This window comes from Silene latifolia, chromosome Y (genome assembly GCF_048544455.1).
Source record: "Silene latifolia isolate original U9 population chromosome Y, ASM4854445v1, whole genome shotgun sequence".
NCBI lineage: Eukaryota > Viridiplantae > Streptophyta > Magnoliopsida > Caryophyllales > Caryophyllaceae > Silene > Silene latifolia.
Window position 1 is genome coordinate 351552158 of NC_133538.1, and position 24325 is coordinate 351576482.

The 24325-nt window shown below is 41.8% G+C and overlaps 1 protein-coding gene and 1 non-coding gene across 2 annotated transcripts; both read right to left on the bottom strand.

The window, feature by feature from the left end:
* Nucleotides 1-5245: 5245 nt before the first annotated feature.
* Nucleotides 5246-6010, bottom strand: LOC141631625 (uncharacterized). Its single transcript, XM_074444269.1, has 2 exons — nucleotides 5762-6010; nucleotides 5246-5656 (listed from the first exon to the last, which is right to left on the bottom strand). The coding sequence occupies exons 1-2, from the start codon at nucleotides 6008-6010 to the stop codon at nucleotides 5246-5248; spliced, it is 660 nt and encodes a 219-aa protein (XP_074300370.1).
* A 9195-nt stretch (nucleotides 6011-15205) lies between these two features.
* On the bottom strand, nucleotides 15206-15313 carry LOC141634949 (small nucleolar RNA R71). The gene has a single exon (XR_012539663.1). It is a non-coding gene; the product is annotated as a small nucleolar RNA R71 (small nucleolar RNA).
* Between the last annotated feature and the right edge of the window lie 9012 nt (nucleotides 15314-24325).

Consider the following 24325-nt stretch of genomic DNA (forward strand, 5'->3'; position numbering starts at 1 on the left):
TAATAAATAGGCTAGGACAGACTTCTTTTACGATGATTGTCAAATGGGCCAAGTAAAATGGGCTAAGTATATATACTTAAGAGAAGGAACAAAAAATAAGTTTTGACATAAAATCTCGTCTACAAAATAATGAAATAAAATAATTTTCTTTTTCTTTTCCAGTTAAATAATGAGAAATCACAGGGCCGTCTCGAGATTTTAGGGGCCCTTGTGCAAATTTATAGTTTGGGGCCCTCGACAATTTCACCGTGCTGAAATTATGTATATTGTTTTTTTTTTTTTTGCAACGACTCTAATAACATATTTTGAATTTTTTTAATCTCATGTCCGACTCGTTTTAAATACTCAATAAACCAAAAACAACACTAAAAAAAGACTATTAACTAGATTAAAAGAAATATATAAATCAAATTAACAAAGAGGAACTGAACATAATATCCAAAAACAAAAGAACATAATTAAAAAGAGAGTAACAAGAATTAAGAAACATTAATGAGTAACTGTTTTGGGTAAATTTTACCGGTTAGATATCAGTGTGTGAGGTCAAAGTGATCGTCTATGAATTTTAGGCAAACAAAGAAATTGATGAATGAAGACAGAAAGCAACGAAAGAGAAAGTATGACACGAGAGAATTTTGGTGACGCGGAAAACCCGTTGTGGGAACAACCGCGGGGGGAGTCGGAATCCCGCCAAGTATTTTCACTATGACTTTCAAGATTTTCATAGCAAGTAAGGAAATACAATGATGTTTCTTTTTAATATTTTGCCCCAGAATGATCTCTTCTCAAACGTATGCTCCTCCCTTTTATAGTTATCCTTCTAGGGTTTTGACTGCAGCAGGCTCCTCCGAGTCAGGCTCCTAGCATCCAGGGCCGTTACGAAAAATAGGGCGATTACTTTGACTTCTTCTCCGCCACGTTTTATGCATGCCACTTGTGCGTGTTTCTTCAAGATAATCCAATGGTCCTCTCATTGCCACGTCAGCGATCCTCAAGCCACGCGATTGACCAGTCAGTTTATGCCACGTGTCATGCTAGTAAAATTTGCAAATTTTATCCCCAACAATTGCCCCCAAATTCCTGGGCAAGCACACTTGAGCGGGAATTTCAGTTTCCTAAGCCGTCAGAAGTTCATTGACGTGACAAGACTGGACTTTTCAGTTTCCCTGGACACTTCAACTGCCGCATCCCATTACTCTTCCAACCGCCCACTTGCTTCCCTATTTCCCATAAGTTCTTTTAATACCACTCTCCTCTTTACTTTTCCATCTCCCAAAAAATCTTTCTCTTTCATCTTCCAAAAAATCTTTCTCTTTCATCTTCAAGCCGCGTCCCTTTGCCAGGTACCCTCCGTTTTCCTTTCTTTTCCTTTTGCAATGGCTCGGAAAAATACTCGATCATCTAGTTCTTCTGTTCCGAGTTTTAATCCTAGTGACTTGTTCCCTTCACCCTCGACTCTTACTCCCATTCATTCCTGTGATTCCGAATTTGATCCGGCTGACATTGCCTTGATCAAGGAATTGTTTGGGTTCTCTGACGATGTCGTGGTGCATGTCCCGCTTCCGGGTCAGAGGGCCGATTTTCGTAGGACGGGCTGGACTTGCTTGTATTATTACCCTTTTCTTCTAGGTTTAAGGTTTCCTTTTCCAAAGTTAATTCAAGATTTTCTTCGTTTTAACAACCTTGCCGTATGCCAAGTTGCCCCTTATGCTTGGCGTACTTTGATCCCTCTTTGTATTATGAACGATTTGTATGATTCTGGTATTGATCTTGGGGATCTGGGTCATCTCTTCACCGTGAGGTCTCTGGGGCACGGCCAAGTGACCTTGCGCGTTAGGGAAAATGAGGAGCACTGTATAATTTTTCCTCCAAAACCCAACGACGCTGACTGGTTCCGCCGTTTCATTTTCGTGGAAATTAGTTCTCTCCCTCCTCCAGTTGATTATTTGTTCTCCGAGTGGAGACCTACCACAGGTACTTGGTACCTTCCATTGCTTGTTCCTTTGCTCTTTGCTTTCTTACTTTCCTTACTTGCTTTTTTGCGCAGGTTTGCATCGTCTAGTTCCTTCGTCGGACGAGGTAGCTTCCTTGACGAAGCTCTTTGGTCTGTCTCCTGAAAAACGTTCCTTTAACCGCCTGCTTGGTTTTTCTCCTGGTGCACCAACCCCCGTTGCGGAAGAGGAGGAGGAAGAAATGTCGTCTGGTATGTCCCTCTTCCCTTTCTTTATTTCTCGCCTTTTATTTCAGCTTCCTGATTTTCTGGTTCCTGAAAATTTCTGGTTCTTAGATTCTGCTAGGCCTAAGGTTACTTTGCAAATGATATTGGCTCAGAGGAGGAAGAGGGCCACTGAAGGTGCCCCCAAGCCTGCCTCTAAGAGAAAGAACGAGTCCTCTTTGGATGCCGAGGCTGCTTGCTCGAAAAAGCCTGCTACTTCTTCTGACTCGGTGCATGTTGAAATTACTCCTCTTGCATCGCTGCCTCCTGAGAATAGGGACGTTTCCACTCCTAAGGGCCCTAATGCTCCCCTCCCCGAAATGACCTTGAAGCTCCCAGAAGGGTTTGGCAGGTCCAGGGCCCTTGGTCACTGGCCTTACTTAGAACGCCTGCTGCTTCCTGGTCCTCGTTCGTCGCTGGAGAAGAGGCCCCTAAAAGAGATGGCAGATCTGGAAGCTGAACATGCCTTTGAGGTAGACCTTTTTCCCTGCTTCTTTTTTTTTTTTTTTTTTTTTTTTTTTGAATTTCGTATTGAGGATTTTCCTTCTTTCTGCATGTCGCTGCAGATATCTCTCCTTATTAGGGAGAAACTTGTTAAGCTGGAAGATGATGTATGTCTCCTACAGACGGAAAAAAGGGAGCTTCTTGATCAGCTGGATGAGGCAAGAAAGGAAAAGGCCGGTCTTCAAGGGGAGGCTGACTCAGTGCGCATCAGCCTGAAGGAGTCTGAGGAGCGACTTGCTCAAGTGCTGGAGGTTAACAACTCTCTGACTGCTGAGAACAAGGTCTTGAAAGAGAAGAAAGCCAATCTGGTCCAAGGCCAAGGCCCCGATCGATGCCGCCGCTTGCTCTTCCGGGAGATGAAGATTGCTTGCATCGGGGAGTTTCAAGAGGGGAAGCACTGTCTTGGGATCCGGAAGAGGAAGAAAGGTCGTTTTCGACTCCTTTCCCGAGAAGGTTGATCCGGGAATATTGTCGGACTTTGAGATTGACGCCTTGGAGGAGGAAGACGGCTTCTCTGCTGCCGAGGAGGAGGAGGTTCAGGAAGGAATCCACACAGCTGACGATCTGGTTCCAGAGGGCAACTTCATTTGCTCACCGCTCCGGAAATGTTCCGGCTCTGCTGCAGAGGTGGAGCGTGTTGTGTTGGACTGACGAGGTTCCTGAACCAGCTCCCTTTCTACTTTCAGTATTTATTTTCTGGGCCCTGTGTGGCATAAAACTTTGTTAATCTTTTGGATAATTTTTGGTGTGTTTTGGCCTTGCTCATGGGAGCAAGGCGTACTTTGATATTTTGCCGCTTCGGGCGTTTTAGTTAATATTCTGCCATTTTCTGGCGTACCTTTATTTTGTCGTGCGTGCACCTTTTTCGTTGTATTATTGCCGGCTTTCGTTGATTGGAGGCTCTGGGATCTACTTGCCCCTCTATTCAGAGGAACCTCGCTTGCACGGATGCTGAGTACTGCAGGAGCCTAGTTCATCCGATCTGTGGGTACTTAGCCATAGGTCCATGCTTCTCTGTGTAGGGACATAGAAACTCCACCAGATTAGCTTTTGCATGCTCCTATCTTCTAGAGCATGCAAAATTTTTTTTGTTTTTAAAATAGGCCCGAAGCGTACTGTTGATAAAACTTAGATTTTAAAGTAATTCGTTTAAAGCATACTGAAAATTATAGTCCGATAATTTGAAGTCGAAAGATTTAATTTGGAAGCTCTGAAAAGGATTTTAAAGTTCTATTTGAAAATTGAGGCTCTTAGGAAGACAAGAACATTTTAACAAAACCTGGAACCTGGTGGGGTCGTGTTGCATGTCTGGTTGATGACTGTTCTAGTCGCTTTAGATATAATATTTCTTTAGGTGGATGATATTCCACGATCTGGGGACCATTTGCCCTTCCATTGTCATGAGCCTGTAGGCTCCATTTCCGACGATACTTTCCACCTGGTACGGTCCTTCCCAATTGTAGGCAAATTTGCCTCGCTCTCCGGTTTTTAGTGTTTCGGAAGACTTTCCTCGGGACCAGGTCTCCTACTTGCAGTGGTCCCGACCTTTACATTTTTGTTGTAGCTTCGGCCACCACCGCCCGTACGAGGCCATCCGATCCGGGCGCCGGTTTCGAGCTCATCCACCGTGTCTAGACTGCTTGCCATTTCCACCTGGTTTCGCTCCTCTGTCAAGCACCCGTATCTGTGTGTAGGAACCCTAACCTCTGAAGGAATAACTGCTTCAGCCCCGAATACCAGGCTGAAGGGAGTTTGCCCTGTTGCTACTTTAGGGGTGGTCCTGTCAGTCCACAGGACTAGTGGTAGCTCCTCTGCCCATTTGCCCCCAATTTCTTCCAACTTCTTTCTCAGGTTTTCCACTATGATTTTATTGCTGGACTCTGCCTGGCCATTGGACTGAGGGTTTCTGGGAGTAGATTTCTGCAATGAAATGTTCCAACTAGCACAAAATGCTTCTGTCTTATTGCCAATAAACTGAGACCCATTATCGCATGTTATTTCAGATGGAATACCAAACCTACAGATGATGTTGCGTTTAATAAAAGATATCACCTGGGCCTCGGTAACTTGGGAGAATGATTCTGCCTCTATCCATTTGGAGAAGTAGTCCGTCATGGCAAGCATATAGACCTTGTTTCCTGGTGCCTTGGGTAGCGGTCCCACTATGTCCATTCCCCATTTCTTAAAGGGCCGGGGGAAATAATCGGGTGCAGAGGTTCTGCAGCCGGTGGTCGATCGGGCGCATGCCTTTGACAGCATCACACTTTTTCGCGTATTCCATAGCATCTTTGCGCATCGTGGGCCGAAGTACCCCCGCCGAGGGCCTTGTTGGATGTGCTCCCGCCCCCGCATGGTTTCCACATTCACCACTGTGGATAGCATGTAAAAACGACCGGGCTTCATCCTTATCCAGGCACCTCGGGTAGGGTTCTCGCAAGGGATTTTCTGAACAAGACACCATCAATCAAGACAACCGAAGCTCGCATTTTAAAGCTTCTTACCTCTTTTTGTCTGCTTTGAAGTGTGTCATTCTCGCAACCAATCTTGATAAGGCTTCCTCCAATCTACTGACCTCTTCTTGGTGGTGGTGTTTGCTAACACCCCTTTTTCCTGTGATTGTGGTGAGCCACCTGTGCCTTCGTTGTCTTGTTCTGCTTTTGATATTGCAGGTTCTAGTACGTGGACGATAGGTACGGTGGAGATTGTACCTGCCTTGAATGTTGCCCCCAGGGCAGCTAAGGCGTCAGGCTCCACATTCTGGTCCCTGGGGATTTGCTTAATGTTTAAGGTCTGGAACCTGAGTTTCAGCGCTTGCGCTATTTCCAGGTAGGCCATCATAGTGGAGTCCCTAGCTACATAAGAGTTATTTACATGGTTCACGATGAGTTGGGAGTCGCTGTATACCTGGAGGTGCCTGATTTTTAGGTCCAGAGCCAGCTGCAGACCCAAGATCAAGGCCTCATATTCTGCCTCGTTATTGGTAGCTTTGAATTCGCACCGAACTGCCTAGACCAGTAGGTCCCCTTGGGGTGACTTAAGGACCAGACCAACTCCTGCTCCCTTTATATTTGAGGCTCCATCTACATTCAGCTCCCACATCTGCTCTCCTTTGTCCTCCTCCAGAGTGAGGATTTCCTTCTCAGCCTGCATCTGGAGGGAGGGGGAAAAGTCGGAGATAAAGTCTGCCAGAGCCTGGGACTTGATTGCTGTTCGAGGTTCGAATTTCAGATCGTAGCCACTCAGGTGTATGGACCACTTGGCCATTCTTCCTGATAACTCTGGTTTCCTCATTATAGTCTTAAGAGGGTAGTTATTTACCACAGAGATAGTATGGGATTCAAAATAAGGTCGCAACTTATAGGAGGTCGTGACGGCCGCAAGTACAAGTTTTTCGAGTGAGGTGTACCCTGGTCTCTCGCAGTAGAAGGGACTTACCGACATAGTATCTTTGGATCTTTGTATTCCTTCTTGCTCTCGAACTAGCACCGCACCGTGACCACCTCCGTTACCGAGAGGTACAAAGACAAGGGCTCTCCGTGTTCTGGCTTTGATAGGTGTGGTGGAGTGCTCAGATATCTTTTCAGCTCATTGAGTGCTGCCTCATGCTCCTCCGTCCACTCAAACTTCTGGCTCTTCCTTAGGATGTCATAAAATAACCTGCATCTGTCTGAAGACCTTGCTATGAACCTGTTCAGAGCAGCTACCCGTCTCGTCAGACGCTGCACGTCCTTCGGCTTTTGAGGTGACTCTAGCCGGAGTATGGCCTTGATTTGATCGGTCTTGGCTTCTATCCCCTCTCGGGTGACCATATATCCCAGGAACTTCCCACTGGAGACTCCGAAAGTGCACTTCGAGGGATTGACTTCATTTCATATTTTCTCGGGAGTCTTTGAAAGTGTCGACCGGATGTTCAACGTCTTCGGGCAGCTTGCTTTGATTTCACCACCATGTCGTCGATGTATACCTCCATGGTGCGGCCTATTTGTTCTTTGAACATAGTGTTCACCAGCCGTTGGTAGGTGGAACCTGCATTCTTTAGACCAAAGGGCATCACGTTATAACAATAGATACCTCCTCGACCCGAATGCCGTTTTCTCTTGATCATCAAGGTGCATCTTGATCTGGTTGTAGCCACTCCAAGCATCCAGGAATGTGAGCATTTCATGGCCTTCTTCGTGGCATCCACCATAGCGTCTATGTGCGGCGGCGGGAACGGGTCTTTAGGGCAAGCTTTATTTAGGTCCGTAAAATCGACACAAACCCTCCACTTGCCATTCTTTTTCGGGACTACCACCACATTAGATGTACCATTCCGGGTACTTTACTTCCCCGATTTTTCAAAGAATGAGCGGGTTGTCTACCTCCTGGTTTATGACTGGTTCCTCTCTCGAGCAATCTTCCTCCTCTCTTCTTTGGATAGGCTTATAGCTTGGGTCCACACTCGGCTTGTGTGTTATGATACTTGGATCTATACCTACCATGTCATTGTGGGACCAAGCAAAGCAATCCATGTTAGCTCTCAATAATTGAACAAGTTCCTGACGGACTTTACCGTGCATTCGACCCGATGAGTATGGTTCATTCAGTTGCGGCTCATCCAGTGATCTCGTCTAGCTCCGCCGAGGTGGCTCGACGTATTCTTCCTGGATGCTCGGCTCAGAATTGCTATCTTTGGCGGTCCGGTTGTTGGTTTTAGGGCTATCTTGTAGCAATTCTTAGCTTCCTCCTGATCCCCACGTATCTCTTGCACTCCCCAAGGCGTTGGGAATTTCAGGCATTGGTGGTAAGTTGAAGGTACCGCCTTCATTTCGTGGATCCGGGCCCGCCAAGAATCACATTGTAAGTAGAGCGCCCATCGATAACCAAGTATCTTACCTGCTTGTTGACTCCTTTGGCATAGGTTGGGATGACGATTTCTCCCAGAGAGTGCTTCGTTTCGCCACTAAAACCGACTAGAGGTACCTCTTTTGTTGCTAAGTCCTTCTCGCTGAACCCCATGACCTTGGTGTTTCAAGATAATCGGTTGATGGAGCTTCATGTGTCCACCAGGATCTCCGTACCTCACGTTTCCTATGGGGAGGGTGATGATCGGAGCGTCGTGGTGTTGTTTGGAGCATTTTGTGCGTCTGTTTCATCAAAGGTGATGCGGGGAGGTCTGGCGGCGACTCTGCAGGAAAACTCGGCTTATCTCCTTTGGTTTGTGTGGCGTGTCTTTTGGCTGAATTGAATAGGTCGGGCCGCACAATTCCGAGCCTCCCGTAATAACATTTACAATTCTAGTGCACACGGGTGGAGGAGTAGGCGAGAACCTGGTTAGCGGAATGAACTTTGGTGGAGCCTCCGGCGTAGGTGGTCCAGGTTCCCTCGATCGTATTGGAATTTGACTTTCTTTCTCAAGGTGTAGCATTCGTCGGTGTCATGGCCGGTGTCATCATGATATTCGCACCTTTTATCAAGTCTCTCTTATCGTTGGGACGCTCGTCAACCCGCTTCGGGCCACCGACTCCCGGATCTCTTTCGGGGCCTTGAGTACACCTGCAAGATTGGTTGAGAATTTATACTCACTTAATTTCGGAGGTGGCTCTGAGTTGTTCTTTCCTCCTGGGCCCTCCGATACTTTATTCACGGGTTTCTTTGTAGGGTTTGGCTCTTTTATTCTCGCTTCTCCACGGTGCCTTTCGGATGTAGGATCGTGCCATAAGTCGCCCTCCGGGCCCCGAGTCTTCTTCTAGCCGCATGAGTGCAATTGCCTTTGTCTGCACCTCCTCGAAGGTAGTGCATGGGTACTTGGTCAAATCTTTATACAAGTCTGAATCCTGGCGGAGCCCTTGGCGGAAAGCTTCTATGGCTGTGGCTATGTCGCACCGAGGTATTGCCACCTTCTCTCTGTTGAACCTGTTCAGAAAATCTCCGGTGGCCTCCTCAGGTCCCTGCACTATCCGGTACAGGTCACTGGTTTGTTTTTCGGTGCATGTCAGCCGGCAAACCGCTGGTGGAAGGCATTGACTAAGTCGGGCGAAGCGGTGTTATGCTCTGTTGGGCGGTGACGAACCACTGCAAGGCTGCTCCGGACAGGGTGGATCCAAACCCTTTACACATACAGGCTTCTTTCAAGGAGCCTGTCGCGGTGATCACCATCATCTTTTGCTTGTAGTGGTTGATATGGTCAAGAGGATCTGTGGTTCCGTCGTAAAGTGTCATGGCTGGCAGCACGCATCCTTTCGGGACACCGACCAAGGCTATGTCATCCACGAAAGGGGAGTCCGCGTAGCTATCTCGTGTCACCTTCTCCAGGGGTCGTGCTACACCCGGAATCCTGTACATCAGGTCCCTCAATTCCTGGTATTCTTTGTCCCAAAGAAGTCGCCCGCTCCGCAAGAGGGTTAGAGACAGGCGGAAAAGAGCCAACAGATGTACCTCCCAACCAAGCTCCTCCTGGGAACTGACTGCCTAGCTGACTTGCCAAAGGTGTTGCATGGATGATGGTTCCTGGCTGCCATTCTGGTGCCTGTTGGGAAGAGATTCCTCCCGCCCAGGTTCCTCCTGAGAAATGTCTGCTTGCTGGGTTCACCATGCCGATGCCGGGTCTTGGATTCCATCCTGCTACCTGCTGGATGGGTGTTCCTGCAAAAAGTTGCGAGTTAGTTCCTGGCTGACTATTAGACAGAGCACTACCTGGGGTTGGCTGTAAGCTGAATGGTCGATCAAAAGACAGGAACCCTAATCCGCTGGGCTCGATGGCTCCTCTGGGTGGTACTCCTTCAAGATCCAGTCTAGTGATCAGCTCTGATGGGATCTGTCTGGGGCCCGCGCTAGTGACTGAAACTGGGGCCTCGGAAGGTGGAGGCAGCGCGGGTGATGAGGTCCTAGTTACTGTTGCAATCTGGTTCCTGAGGTCCTGGTTGTCCCTCCTCAGGCTTTCGATGGCTCGGTGCAGGGTATCCATTCCTTCCAACACCACTCGCATCGGGTCTGGTGATGAGGCTCCTGACTTCTTCGGGACTCCTCCTGATGCAGTCTCCTGATGGATTCCTCCGGATGCAGTCGCCTGGATCTGGGTCCTGCTGGGGCTGCTCTCCCTGCCGGATCTCGTAACACCGGGTGCTGCTGACGCCTTGGGCACTTGGGGAGGCTTGAAAGATGGTGGCATGGCCTTCGGAGATGCGCTGACCGAGGCCATCTGGCTGGTTGCTGACGATGCGGTGAGTGATCCTGCGCTTGCTGGAAGAGATCTTCCCCCAGAAGATTGAGAGGATACCCCCTGGGTGCTGGACGAACTTGCGCTGGCTCCAGACATGATGACGGACGGACTGCTTAATTTCATCTTTATGAGAGATTGATCACTGAGGCCCCACGGTGGGCGCCAAATTGTTTTGGGTAAATTTTACCGGTTAGATATCAGTGTGTGAGGTCAAAGTGATCGTCTATGAATTTTAGGCAAACAAAGAAATTGATGAACGAAGACAGAAAGCAACGAAAGAGAATGTATGACACGAGAGAATTTTGGTGACGCGGAAACTCGTTGTGGGAACAACCGCGGGGGGAGTCGGAATCCCGCCAAGTATTTTCACTATGACTTTCAAGATTTTCGTAGCAAGTAAGGAAATACAATGATGTTTCTTTTTAATATTTTGCCCCAGAATGATCTCTCCTCAAACGTATGCTCCTCCCTTTTATAGTTATCCTTCTAGGGTTTTGACTGCAGCAGACTCCTCCGAGTCAGGCTCCTAGCATCCAGGGGCCGTTACCTGAAAAATAGGGGCAGTTACTTTGACTTCTTCTCCTGCCACGTTTTATGCATGCCACTTGTGCGTGTTTCTTCAAGATAATCCAATGGTCCTCTCATTGCCACGTCAGCGATCCTCAAGCCACGCGATTGACCAGTCAGTTTATGCCACGTGTCCTGCTAGTAAAATTTGCAAATTTTATCCCCAACAGTAACTTACCCTAAAGAATACAGGAGGAAAACAAAATATTAATGTTGAGAAATGCAATTTTTCTACCTCTCGTCTTGAAAAATTTGCCAATCAACAATGTTTATCTCGTTTGTCAAGTTCACCCACAAATTTTATGGAGTGGCATTTTTCTTTACTAATTGCTTGTGTTTGTTTTTTTCCCATGAAAAATATTTTTGATAGTAATTAATTCAGAAGGTAGTAAATGAGGAAATTCAACCAATTCTAACGTAATTGTTGTGCTATGCAAGATTTTGGGAATAAAATTTTGAAAATTTGTTATAGATATGGAAAATTGAATGCTAGTTTTTGGAAATCTTGGTAAAATAAATGAGGAAATTATATGCTGCTTAAAGTTTAATTGCATTAATTTACTTTCCACAATTTTTTTCTCTTCCAAAATTGTAACATACCGCTGATTTTGGACCAAAAATTTGGGGGCCCTGTGCGCCCGCACAGGTCCAAAGACGGCCATGAGAAATAATAATAATAATTCTGATAAAGATAATTGGCTAATTACAATCTTTCCCCTTTAAAAGGAACTTCATCCTCGAAGATCAAGTTTAGAAAACATAAAATAATTTCTTGTAAAAACGAGTGGTATTACAATCCACCCACCTTAAAAACAAAGTTCATCCTCGAACTTAAAAATCCAAAGTAGTTTGTGTCTCAAAATTTTTAAAAAGGTTTTAAAGTGAAATGGGCGGTGTCAAGATGTGACGATCTCAACACCTAACCAAGAAAGGACATGTCTCTTATACCAACTGTAACAACCCCGGTAAAACAAGAATGTAAATAAGTTCAAGGTGGCGGAAACACCTTGACGCCGCGGTAGCTACTTAAAAAAAAAACGAAGTAGAACAAAACCAAAATAAAAGTTCTACGGGGAATAAATATCCCTATAACTGAAATGAAATAAAAGTCTAACATAATTGTTTAATTAAACTAATAGAGTGTGCTAAAAAAGGCGCTCGCTAGCTCACTCGATGCAACCCCAACAGATAATAAAAGGCAACCATCAACCACCTGTTAGTCATAAGAATGACAGCCACAGTCGGTGGGGAGTAACTCGAACGTCCTCCCAGCCATATTACATCACGATAAAGCAACCAGGCAAATAAGACGGATCATAATAAATAAATGACTTACCAATTGACTTGTCACACAATTAAATTCATAAGCTCACTATAATTTTTTTTTTGATGACAAGGGGTTTGAATCCCTCCGAGCCCATGCATTCCCGCACCACCACATGGACCATGTAAGCTCACTATAAATTATTAACTCTTTAAACTAAATAAATCAAATGACTCACATGCAAAATAATTAACAAAGTAAAAATATACATATACTCGTATATCTAAGAATAATTGACAGTAATAATGAGTATAATTCACAAATAATAATCACCTTTATCACATAATATGACAAGTAATAGCACATATATACATACAACCCCGAACAATAGTAATATTAATAGGATTGGTTGAATCGTGTTACCTTGAACCCTTTTCACAATTTCAGCCAAACAATAAAGCAAAGAGATCAAGAAACGAGGAGCGACTAGCGCAACGAAAGACATCGTAATTCGGACTGAAGGGAAGGATGGCCGGGCAGTAATGATGAGAGGCGTTGATAGTTTATTATCATGCGAGCCGTAGGAATGACAACTAGATGAGACTTACACAGCCGCCATTCATAAGGTATAAGAATAAGAAAACTGTTAGAAATTGATTTGAATTAATAAATAGGTTAGGAGAGACTTCTTTTACGATGATTGTCAAATGGGCCAAGTAAAATGGGGTAAGTATATATACTTAAGAGAAGGAAGAAAAATAAGTTTTGACATAAAATCTCGTCTTCAAAATAATGAAATAAAATAATATTTTTTTTCTTTTCCAGTTAAATAATGAGAAATAATAATAATTCTTAAAAACATATTTGGATTATTACAATCTTTCCTCCTTAAAAGAAACTTCATCCTCGAAGATCAAGTTTAGAAAACATAAAATAATTTCTTGTAAAAATTAGTGGTATTACAATCCACCCACCTTAAAAACAAAGTTCGTCCTCAAACTTAAAAATCTAAAACAATTTGTGTCTCAAAATTTTTAAAAAGATTTTAAAGTGAAATAAGCGGTGTCAAAATGTGACGATCTCAACACCTAACCAAGAAAGAGCATGTCTCTGATACCAACTGTAACAACCCCGGTAAAACAAGAATGAAAATAACTTCAAGATGGCGGAAATACCTTGACGCCGCGGTAGCTACTTAAAAAAAAACTATGTACAACAAAACGAATGATGTGTTCATTTTATATATACTTTTGCCCCTCATTTTAGCTCCGTATTGATTGCATATCATACTTTAATTAGTATATTTGAGAGCTAATCTCGTGTTCTAGGTGTATTGTTTGAATTTGTTACATTTTGTAGGAATCTAAGCATTTAGAGGCTTTTTCCTATCACATTAGCAAGCACCAAAGGATCACTAAGCTAAGTGGAAGCAAGTGATAATCATACAAGGGCATTTTGGGCAGAAATTAATCCCGAGTCATCAAGAAAACAAGTTGGGTTAATGGATTTGCTAAATGAAGCTCCAAATATTAATAAAGATCATTGGATGCCAAAATTGGATTCCACAAAGGCATTTAATCAAGGCATTAACCGAAGAATTAAGGGACATTTAACATGAACATTGGATCCCTCGAGCATTTAATCAAGAATTGAAGCTAATATATCCGGAAACCCACGCCCCCGATCGGGGTTGACCCCTTCTTTGGATTTTACGTTATGCTCCTATTTTATTATAAATAGGGGTCTTAATCCGTCATTGGAGGACATCTCTTACACATACTTTTCTTGCATAATCCTGTTCTTCCTTAGCTTTAACACACAAAATTCTCTTAAAGTTTTCATTTTAGTTTTAACATTGTTAAGCTTTTAGTTGATGTTAAACATTTGGTTCTTATTTATTCAAGCATTTGGTTCTCCTTTATTCTTCTTTGCATTTCAAGTTCTAATTCCTTACTTCGGTAATTCTAATTCTTGTTTATTTAGTTTACATTTCTATTTACGTTTTCATAGTTTTGTCACTAGAATTTCAATCATATCACATAGTTTAAACTTATATTTTATGTTTTATCATTTAGTTTATATCATTTCTACAATCATGTTTAGTATTTCATACAACATAGTTTATAGTTTACAATTTAATATGAGTAGCTAAATTCCCTTATTCTAGAAGCTAGGGAAGCCATGCAAAATCAAATATGTAAAATAATAAATTAGGTTGATATAATATTGTCTAATTGTTTCTAACACATGTTTGCGCCACAACGTTTAATCTTTGGTTATTGGCCGTAATCGTAGATTAAGTTTGTTAATTCGTTTTATAAGTCGAGAGGCACGGAATCGGATTAGACTAACCATGTGTAGTAGGACGTCCTAGTCATAAACGAGAGTTTTTCTAGGACCCTGTCTATGGTTGACACTAATATCGTGAGGTGGGTGTCTTTAAGCCTAAACAATTGACAATGTTACTATTACCGAGTTTAGCATGAACATATATTTATATTTGCATGTGTGACCCGACTCCCCCAGACTCCTTTTATCATATAATTTACATCTTTATATTTGCTAATCATCAAACTAACCAACAAACCAAACCAAACGTAATCGACCTTGATAGAAATCTTTCCACAGCATTTCATAACGCAATTTCCGTCTCATTGTGTTCGACCCTTATTACTACATTAATTTGTGTTTAGGGTAATTATCTTTGCATAGGTGTGCGATAGCCTATCAAATCTTGGCGCCGTTGCCGGGGTGCACAGTTTTATTGCGTTTTGATTTGTCGATGTTTATCTTGTTTTCTTTTATCTTAAGGAACACTTGTTCCTTGAGACCGTTACTTATCATTTTCTAGAGATTGTTGTCTTATGCCCAGGTCTTCTCGAAGTGGAGATTTGCTTCCACCGGATTCCGAGCCCGAGAAAACCTTTAGGAGAAGATGACATTTTTGGAAAGAAGTGAAAGAAGCTGCTTCTCCTGTACAAATTGAAAGTGCTAGAAAGTCTTACCTAGACGATCTAAAAGCTCTTGAAGAAGAGGAGGTTTCAAGTTCATCATCTCCACCACCACCATCCCCAATTAAGAGGATGGTGAAACTTTCCGATCACTCAAAGCCCACCGCGGCCATGCTTCCGGCCGGTATCACAACTACTCAAATTATCGCGCCGGAATTCGAGATCAAGCCGGCTTTTATTAGCCTTGTGGAGAGGAAGCAATTTGGAGGAAGTCCTTTGGAGGATCCCAATTTGCATGTGCAAAATTTCTGCGATTATTGCTCCATGATCCGATAAACGGGCGTCACTCAAGCCCAAATAAGGGAAATACTTTTCCCTTTTTCTTTGAAAGACAAGGCAAAGTTATGGATCAATAGCCTTGATCGTACCGCTATGTGAATCACAAATTGGGAGACATTGGCTCTTGCGTTCTATCAAAAGTTTTTTCCACCGGAGAAAACTCAAACCTTGAGAAGCCAAATCACCGGATTCCGTCAACAAACTCTTAAGAGCTTATATGAGGCTTGGGAGAGGTACAAGGAGTTTCAAAGGCAATTCCCACATCATGGCTTGGATGCTTGATTCCTTGCTATAACATTCTATAATGGATGTTGTGCCGAGTCCCGAAGGATTCTAGATTCCACCAACAATGGGCGGTTTGATCAAATTGACACTGATATTGCTCATGCTACAATTGAATCTATGGCAATTCATGATGCCCAATATGTCAATTCCCGAAGTATGACCATCAAATGTAAAGAAGAATCTTCCAATAATTATGTCTTGCTAGCTCAAATTGCCTTACTCCAACAACAATTGGCGGACCGGGATGCTAAAGATTCTCTTCAACAACTCAATGTCGTGTCCCCTACTAGTCAAATCATTGTTTGTGACGGTTGCGGAGGTATGGGTCATTACACCGCTCATTGCCAAGCTACCATTGAGGAGGTAAATGTTTTTCAAGCTTTTAGACAAAGTTCATATCCACCGGGTACATTTTCCAATACTTATAACCCGAATTCAAAATTCCATCTGAACTTGTCGTATACAAGCAACAATGTGCTTAACCCTCAACCCCCACCACAACAAAATGCCTATGTCCTTCAACAACAAAAGTATAATCCCCCACCGGGTTATCAAAACCAACAAAGGCCACCTCAAAAAAACTACCAACAAAATCAAGGTCCAAATGCCCAACAAAACAACCAAGGAGGAGGTAAACTTGAGGCATTGGTAATGCAAATGGCTAAGACCCAATCGGAAATGTTGGCTCAACTACAAAAAAGTGACCAATCTCACAATGCCGCAATCAAGATGTTGGAGCAACAAGTGGCTCAACTAGCCGCTTCTAGCTCTCAAAGGAAGACCGGCCAACTACCGCCCCAAGGTACGCAACCACATGAGACCATTAATTCTATTTCTTTGAGAAGTGGTGCAAGATATGGTGGGCCATCCATGACTTTGGATGACGAAGTGGTTATTAAAAAGCCCAAGCTTGGGGGAGATGCTAAAAAGAAGGCTAGTGAAGAGCCTCCTATTAGGGATCATGTGCCATTTCCTCATCGATTATTGATGCTTAAGAGAAAGAGCAAGCTTTATACCAAGGATGTTGAGTCCCCTATGCCCAAAGAAAGTGACGAGGTGATTGTCGAGAAAGAGGTCTCTCCTAATGCCAAGGAGGGTGATGCCGTTTCTAAGAAGGTGGATGCTCCCAATGAGAAAGAGAAAGAGAAATAAATGGAGGATGCTCCTCCAAAGGAAGTTGTTCAAGTGCCGTTTCCTCACCGCCTAGCAAAGCACAAGGAAGAAGGTAAGTTCGGTAAGTTCTTGGAAGTTGTCAAGAATTTACAAGTCACCGTCCCATTTATAGAATTGCTTACCCAAGTCCATTCTTACTCAAAGTTTATGAAGGAAATCCTCTCAAAGAAGCGATCCTTCAATGAGGTTAAGACCATTGCTTTCACCGAAGAGTGTAGTGCACTCTTAAAAAACAAGTATCCCCCGAAACTTAAAGACCCCGGTATTTATTCTATTCCTTGCACTATAGGCACATATACCATTGATAAGGCCTTTTGCGACCTAGGTGCTAGTGTGAGTGTCATGCCCTATTCCATTTGTGAAAAACTTAACATGGATGCTTTAAAATGCAGAAGAATCACATTGCAAATGGCGGACCGTTCTTTAAAGCGACCTTTAGGTGTCTTAGAAGATGTGCCCGTCAAAGTTGGCAAGTTTTTCATACCTGTTGACTTCCTCATACTTGATATGGCCGAGGACTCACAAACCCCGATTATATTGGGTAGGCCATTTTTACACACCGCGGGTGCGTTAATCGATGTGAAAAAAGGGAAGTTGACTTTGGAAGTGGGTGATGAACGGGTTACCTTTAGCAAGAACAACACCATTATAAGCTCAATGTTACAAGAGTCTTGTTATTTACTTAGCACTGTGGACTCTCCTAATACCTCTACTACGCTTGGATCCTTACTAATGGATCCATTGGAGGAAGATATTGGTGTTTTTTGTTTTATAGGTGACGATGCTAAGGGCACTATTGCTAAGAGTGCCAAAAAGAAAGGGAGATTTTATTTGAAAAATTTCAAATGGTTGTGGAATGCAAAGGGAGCTATGAAATAGAGCTCGTTGGTGGCAAGCTCAATGATAAAACTTGATCAAAATAGCTTCTTACGTCGTGCGGGACGTTAAACCAACGCTTCTTGGGAGGCAACCCAAGCTTTTTATTTGCTTATATTTAATTTTGTTTTTAATTTTCCGCAATTTATTGTTTTTCGTAGAAATAAGAATAAAATACTAGTCTTGACGGTGTTTTGTTTTGTGATTTTTAGGTGAAAAATGAAGAAGATAAGGCTTAGAGGAGAAAATTCACGCTTCCCCATGCAAAAACCCCGTTCGGGAGCGTAACTTTAAAAAACGGGACGGAATTACATGATACGGATTAGAGGATAAGTCAACGCGTGGGATTGGTCAACCCCGATTGGGGTTGCCAGCCCCGATCGGGGACATGCTTTTCTATTTTGGTGGCAGCTCTTTTAGCACGGGTAAAAAAAAAAAAGAAAATTTGTCTACCATTCTTCAGCATACCCGACAGTACCATACTTCCTTTTTCTCTATCATTTTCTTCATTTCTTCACTTTAAATCACAAGGAAACATCAATTCCTTCATCATTTTGCAAGAATCTTTCATCGTTAATCATCATCAAGTAAGTATTTCTCTCTTTTCTCTTTGTTTTCATCCAATTTAATCAATTTAATCAAGTTTATCAAACCCTAACTCAAATTGCGAGAAATTGATTTTGTGCTTATTTATACTAGAAATTGATTGTATTATGCTCTATTCATGTTTATAGTATGAATTAGGTAACTAATTCGTTCTGTTATGTCTATTTGGATGGATTTTGGTTTGTCTTAAGATGAATTTTTGTCTTAAATTTCAGAAAAATGGCACCAAGAAGACCTCCTACCCAAGGTGCTTCTAAGAGGAGAAGAAATGATGCGGAATCCTCCCGGGCTGCGGAGGATGTGCAAATGGAAGAGGTCCCGGAATGGCAAGATCCGGAATTTCCCGGAGTAATTTTCAATTGTCAAAAGCAATATGACAATTGGGTCATCCTAAGAAGTAAAGGTATGAAACCGACTAAGTTCATTAACCAAGCTTCTTTAAACAATATTGGAATAGAAAAGAATGTTAAGACATTATTTAAGAACCTTGGTATGAAACATTGTTATACAATGGATTACAAGACCTTTCCCGAACTCACCCTTGAGTTCTTGAGCTCTTTTGAGCTTCATAGGTCAAAGAAACCCGGTTTTGTGTTTTTTGTGACTTTCCGATTGTTTAATGATGACCATCGAATGGACCTAGTGGACATTGCTAATATTTTCCAATTGCCCCATCGAGACTTACCTATTGAATCACCCGAGTCTTATAACCCGGTTTTGACATGGAATTCCATTTATCACTTCCCTTTTCAAAGTTGGGACCATGTTCTCCACCAATACATTCACTACCCTGACATTCGTGTTAGGCAAAGGTTTATGGGATGGACTTTCTTTGGGATAAATGAGCCTCCTTCTGTGAGAAAAGTTGAGGTTGAGATTTTGGGTGCCTTCCTTAATGTTAATGGTGATGATAATTGGGGGATCAATATTCCCTACAACTTTGCGGTACACTTGACCAAGCAATGTAACCCGAAGAATAGTTGTATTGTCTTAGGAGGTTTGGTTACGAAAATTGCTCCACTTGTGTCGCTTCAACCACGAAAACACTGACTTGAGACCATTTCTTATCTCTAGGGAAAAAGGGGTTGGACTAGATTATGAATACTTCCTATCTTGCAATTGGTTTAGGGATTCTCACCCTAACATGGTTTGGAAAATTGGTAGGCAAGACTCCATTAGTCTACTGGAAGTGAAGAAAGAAATTAAGGCCTTAGTCCATACCAAGCCCTATCATGGGAATAGCCCTTTTACTAGACCTATTTACCACTTGGCTTTATGGGTTGAGGGTTGAGACACGTACCACCATAGAGCGACGTGAGGGAGGTCAATCCTCTCAAGCACGTCATTCCACCTCTAGTATTCATTCCTTTCCTAGTCAAGAAATGATGGATATGATGCGAGACTTAAGCTTAAGTGTTAATATAATTCATGATGACCAAAGGCTTGCATTGCATCCCATATATGATCATTTTGCGAGGTAAGGAGTAATCCAACCCGCAGGGCCACACCCTTCAATTTATACTTATCCCCCGGGTGGATTTCCTCCTCCTTCTCCCCCTCCTAACAATGATGCAGGTACTTTTACTACATATGCTCCCGGTCCGGATTTTTGTGGTTCGGATTATGGAGTTGAGGCATTACATGGAGGATATGGAGGGTATGATGGCTATGGTGGGTATGGTGGTTATAGTAGCTATGGTGATGGTCTTGGTAGTGGCCAAAACGTTGGTGAGTATGTCACTCCTCTCCAAGAGGATGATTCTAGTGGAAGTGGTCAACAAGGTGAAGCATCCGGGAGTGGAAGTGGTAAGAAGAGAAAAGGAAGGAAGGGGTTCAACTTTTGGCCCTTTTCTTAGATGAATGATGAAGGAAGAGTCCCCTGTATACATACTAGCTTGGGGGAAGGCTAGCAAGTCTAGTAAGTTTACTTTGTTTTGCACTTTAATTTATGTCTTGCAACCCATTAAATATGACCTTTAGTCCTTCTTGTTTATGTGCTTTGAGCCATTTTTATGGTTTAGTTGGGTAATTTAATTGTTGTCACATTGAGGACAATGTTGTGTTTAGCTTGGGGGGAGATTGCATTTGCATGTAGTGTAGTTTGCATATAGAAAATTTGAAAATTTTGAGAGTAATTTGTGTGTTTTTGCTTGCTTTTGGCCTACTTTCCCTCTTGTTTATCCAAATGATAGCTTATGGTTAATGATTTATTCTTTTATGATAGGATAATTGCTACATGGGGATGTCTTGACATAGTAGGTGGGAGATGGAAAATGAACCGAATAGGCTTGATTTTGACTATTGGCAAGCTACAAAATGGGTAAGGTAGAACTTGTTTGCACCGATGCATCCATATCTGGTCTCTCTTAGGTGAGTGTAGCTCTCCTTATGATGTGTGTTTCATCAAAACGCACAAGTATGGTCTTCATTTCATCTCTTTATAAGCATGTATTCATATGTTGTTAGCATTTTGGAGCCATTTACATGATTAAATTTGCCTTTTTGAACCCTTCACAAAATTGACTAGCTACATATACATATTGCCTACCTTGTTGAGCTAGTAGCTTTGATTAGTTGTGTTTGGGTGCTCATTTGGGATTTGTTTTATTTTGAAATATCATTGTGAGCTTGGTCTTAATGCTCTTGAAGAAGAAATGAGAAAAAGAAAAAAAAATGAAAGAAAAAAAAATGAAGAATTGAAATGAAAAAAGATGAGAAAGAAAAGAATGAAAAAAAAAGAAATGAAAAAGCATGAAAGAAAATGAAAAAAAGAAGTATGATTTGAAAAGAAAAGAGAAGAAGAAGTTGATGTGAGAAACTCTCATGCATTCTTCACATATTTTGGAGAGTTTACTTATGATTTGTATTGTAATTTGGGATTTGAATTGGGATTGAGCATCCTTACATTTAGTTGTTGCTAGCTTGACATTAGCTCCACAATCCATAATTCATTTGTTTCCTTTTCTTACCCATTACACATTGCCTTCGTCTTACCCATTTGGCTTCTTTTTCATGCTTGTATATGATTGCTTTTGGCTTTTAGTTTTGAAATGTTTACCATATTAGATTGCGGGCACATTCTCATGAGTCGAGGTATGATATGACTTTCCTCGGTTTGAGTAGTCCAAGCTGGAATTGGCATTTGCATTTATACGATGCAGTTGGACAGGCTTTTGCTAAGATTTGTCTTGAGTTTGGCATCTTTTTGCTGCTATTTATGCGCGGTTGGCCCCTTGAAACTAAGATTCTCGGGACAAAGCAAGTCCTTTCAGGCCCCAGATACGCCTTATTCTATATGCAAGATGCCCAATTCTCTTATGAAACCGGCCTTTTCAACCAAGTACGGTTCGACATTAACGGTTTTTGTTTTTTGTTGTTTTTCGGCCATTCTTGACCCCTGCTTTCACCTTGCTTTCACCTCAGAATGTGGCATCAAAAGCTGTTGTTAGAACGACTAGCAAGCGTATGCGATCAAAAGTACTTGGAGCGGTAGCGATGTAAGTGAGATGGTGGTCAAACCAACCCTGCTTTTTGGGGAATGAAGGGGACATTATTTGTTGGCGGGACGAAGGCCAGTCTTGTTGTTTGGCGGTTAGTACCTCAATCCGCTTCGTCTTGAGCAAGGAGCGCTAGAGAGAAGGAAGGAGCGTGGGCATGAGTCCTAAGCGAGTGACTGAACGTTCTTGACACAAAGGCGGTGGTCTCAAAACATCTTATTTAACATAAAGGGGGGGAATTGTACCTATAGAATATGACTTAATTCGACTTCCTTTGTTCAAATCTTACTTAAATTTGTCGTTAGTGCAATGAGCGATAGCGGAGTAAGGGTTGTTGTTCGGTTGCTCGAAACCACCCTGGTTAACTCGCTCCGTATCCTATGCTCTCTTGTTGGTAACCATTTGCGGTGAGTTCTTCCTGTTATTAGCATAAATGTAGTAATTATTTGGACAATTGATAGGATAAGTGAGTGTTTTCACACAAAAATGTCCTTTTACATACAAATGAGAGTGAGTGCATCGCGAGAGTCCATTAGTCAAAAGATCAAGCAAGAGCTTAACGATTTATTCAAAATCTTCCATGCTACGCCGTCATGTAAATCTCATACGTGTTTTTCATTATTCCTTATGCCCATATTGTTTCGGGTTTTGGATCATTATGCTTAGCTTGTTTTAAGGATATTGCAATTGATGGGATATGGTTTCTTTCTTGGGGACAAGCAAGAGTTTAGCTTGGGGGAGTTTGATGTGTTCATTTTATATATAATTTTAGCCCTCATTTTAGCTCCGTTTTGATTGCATATCATACTTTAATTAGTATATTTGAGAGCTAATCTTGTGTTCTAGGTGTATTGTTTGTATATGTTACATTTTGTAGGAATCTAAGCATTTAGAGGCTTTTTCCTATCACATTAGCAAGCACCAGAGGATTACTAAGCTAAGTGGAAGCAAGTGATAATCATACAAGGGCATTTTGGGAAGAAATTAATACCGAGTCATCAAGAGAACAAGTTGGGTTAATGGATTTACTAAATGAAGCTCCAAATATTAATCAAGATCATTGGATGCCAAAATTGGATTCCACAAAGGCATTTAATCAAGGCATTAACCGAAGAATTTAGGGACATTTAACATGAACATTGGATCCCTCGAGCATTTAATCAAGAATTGAAGCTAATATATCCGGAAACCCACGCCCCCGATCGGGGTTGGCAATCCCGATCGGGGTTGCCCCCTCCTTTGGATTTTACGTTATGCCCCTATTTTATTATAAATAGGGGCCTTAATCCATCATTGGAGGACATCTCTTATACATACTTTTCTTGCATAATTTTGTTCTTCTTTAGCTTTAGCATACAAAATTCTCTTAAAGTTTTCATTTTAGTTTTAACATTGTTAAGCTTTTAGTTCATGTTAAACATTTGGTTCTAATTTATTCAAGCATTCGGTTCTCCTTTATTCTTTTTTGCAATTCAAGTTCTAATTCCTTACTTCGGTAATTCTAATTCTTATTTATTTAGTTTACATTTCTATTTACGTTTTCATAGTTTCGTCACTAGCATTTCAATCATATCACATAGTTTAAATTTATATTTTATGTTTTATCATTTAGTTTATATCATTTCTACAATCATGTTTAGCATTTCATACAACATAGTTTATAGTTTACAATTTAGTATGAGTAGCTAAATTCCCTTAGTCTAGGGGCTAGGAAAGCCATGCAAAATCAAATATGTAAAATGATAATTTAGGTTAATATAATATTGTCTAATTGTTTTTATCACATGTTTGCCCCGCAACGTTTAATCTTTGGTTATTGGCCGTAATCGTAGATTAAGTTTATTAATTCGTTTTATAAGTCGAGAGGCACGGAATCAGATTAGACTAAACATGTGTAGTAGGGCGACCAAGTCACAAACGAGAGTTTCTCTAGGACCCGGTCTATGGTTTACACTAATATTGTGAGGTGGATGTCTTTAAGCCTAAACAATTGACAATGTTACTATTACCGAGTTTAGCATGAACATATATTTACATTTGCATGTGTGACCCGACTCCCCTAGACTCCTTTTATCATATAGTTTACATCTTTATATTTGCTAATCATCAAACCAACCAACAAACCAAAACCAAACGTAATCGACCTTGATAGAAATTTTTCCATAACATTTCATAACGCAATTCTCGCCTCCTTGTGTTCGACCCCTATTACTACATTGATTTGTGTCTAGGATAATTATCTTTGCATAGGTGTGCGATAGCCTATCAACGAAAATAAAAGTTGTATGGGGAATAAATACCCCTATAACTGAAATGAAATAAAAGTCTAACATAATTGTTTAATTAAACTAATAGAGTGCGCTAAAACAGGCGCTCGCTAGCTCACTCGATGCAACCCTAACAAATAATAAAAAGCAACCATCAACCACCTGTTAGTCATAAGAATGACAGCCACAGTCAGTGAGGAGTAACTCGAACGTCCTCCCAGCCATATTACATCAAGATAAAGCAACCAAGCAAATAAGACGGATCAATAATAAATAAATGACTTACCAATTGACTTGTCAGACAATTAAATTCATAAGCTCACTATAAATTATTAACTCTTTATACTAAATAAATCAAATGACTCACAGGCAAAATAATTAACAAAGTAAAAATATACATATACTCTTATATCTAAGAATAATTGACAGTAATAATCAGTATAATTCACAAATAATAAAAACCTTTATCACATAATGACAAGTAATAGCACATATATATACAACCCCGAACAATAGTAATATTAATAGGATTGGTAGAATCGTGTTACCTTCAACCCTTTTCACAATTTCAGCCAAACAA

Excerpts from the sequence above, each read along its gene's own strand:
- LOC141631625 (XM_074444269.1), bottom strand. The coding sequence starts at position 6,010 with ATGAGGAAACCAGAGTTATCAGGAAGAATGGCCAAGTGGTCCATACAC. Across the intron at positions 5,657-5,761 it reads AGGGAGCAGGAGTTGGTCTG|CTGGCTCTGGACCTAAAAAT; the intron begins GTCCTTAAGTCA and ends TTGGGTCTGCAG.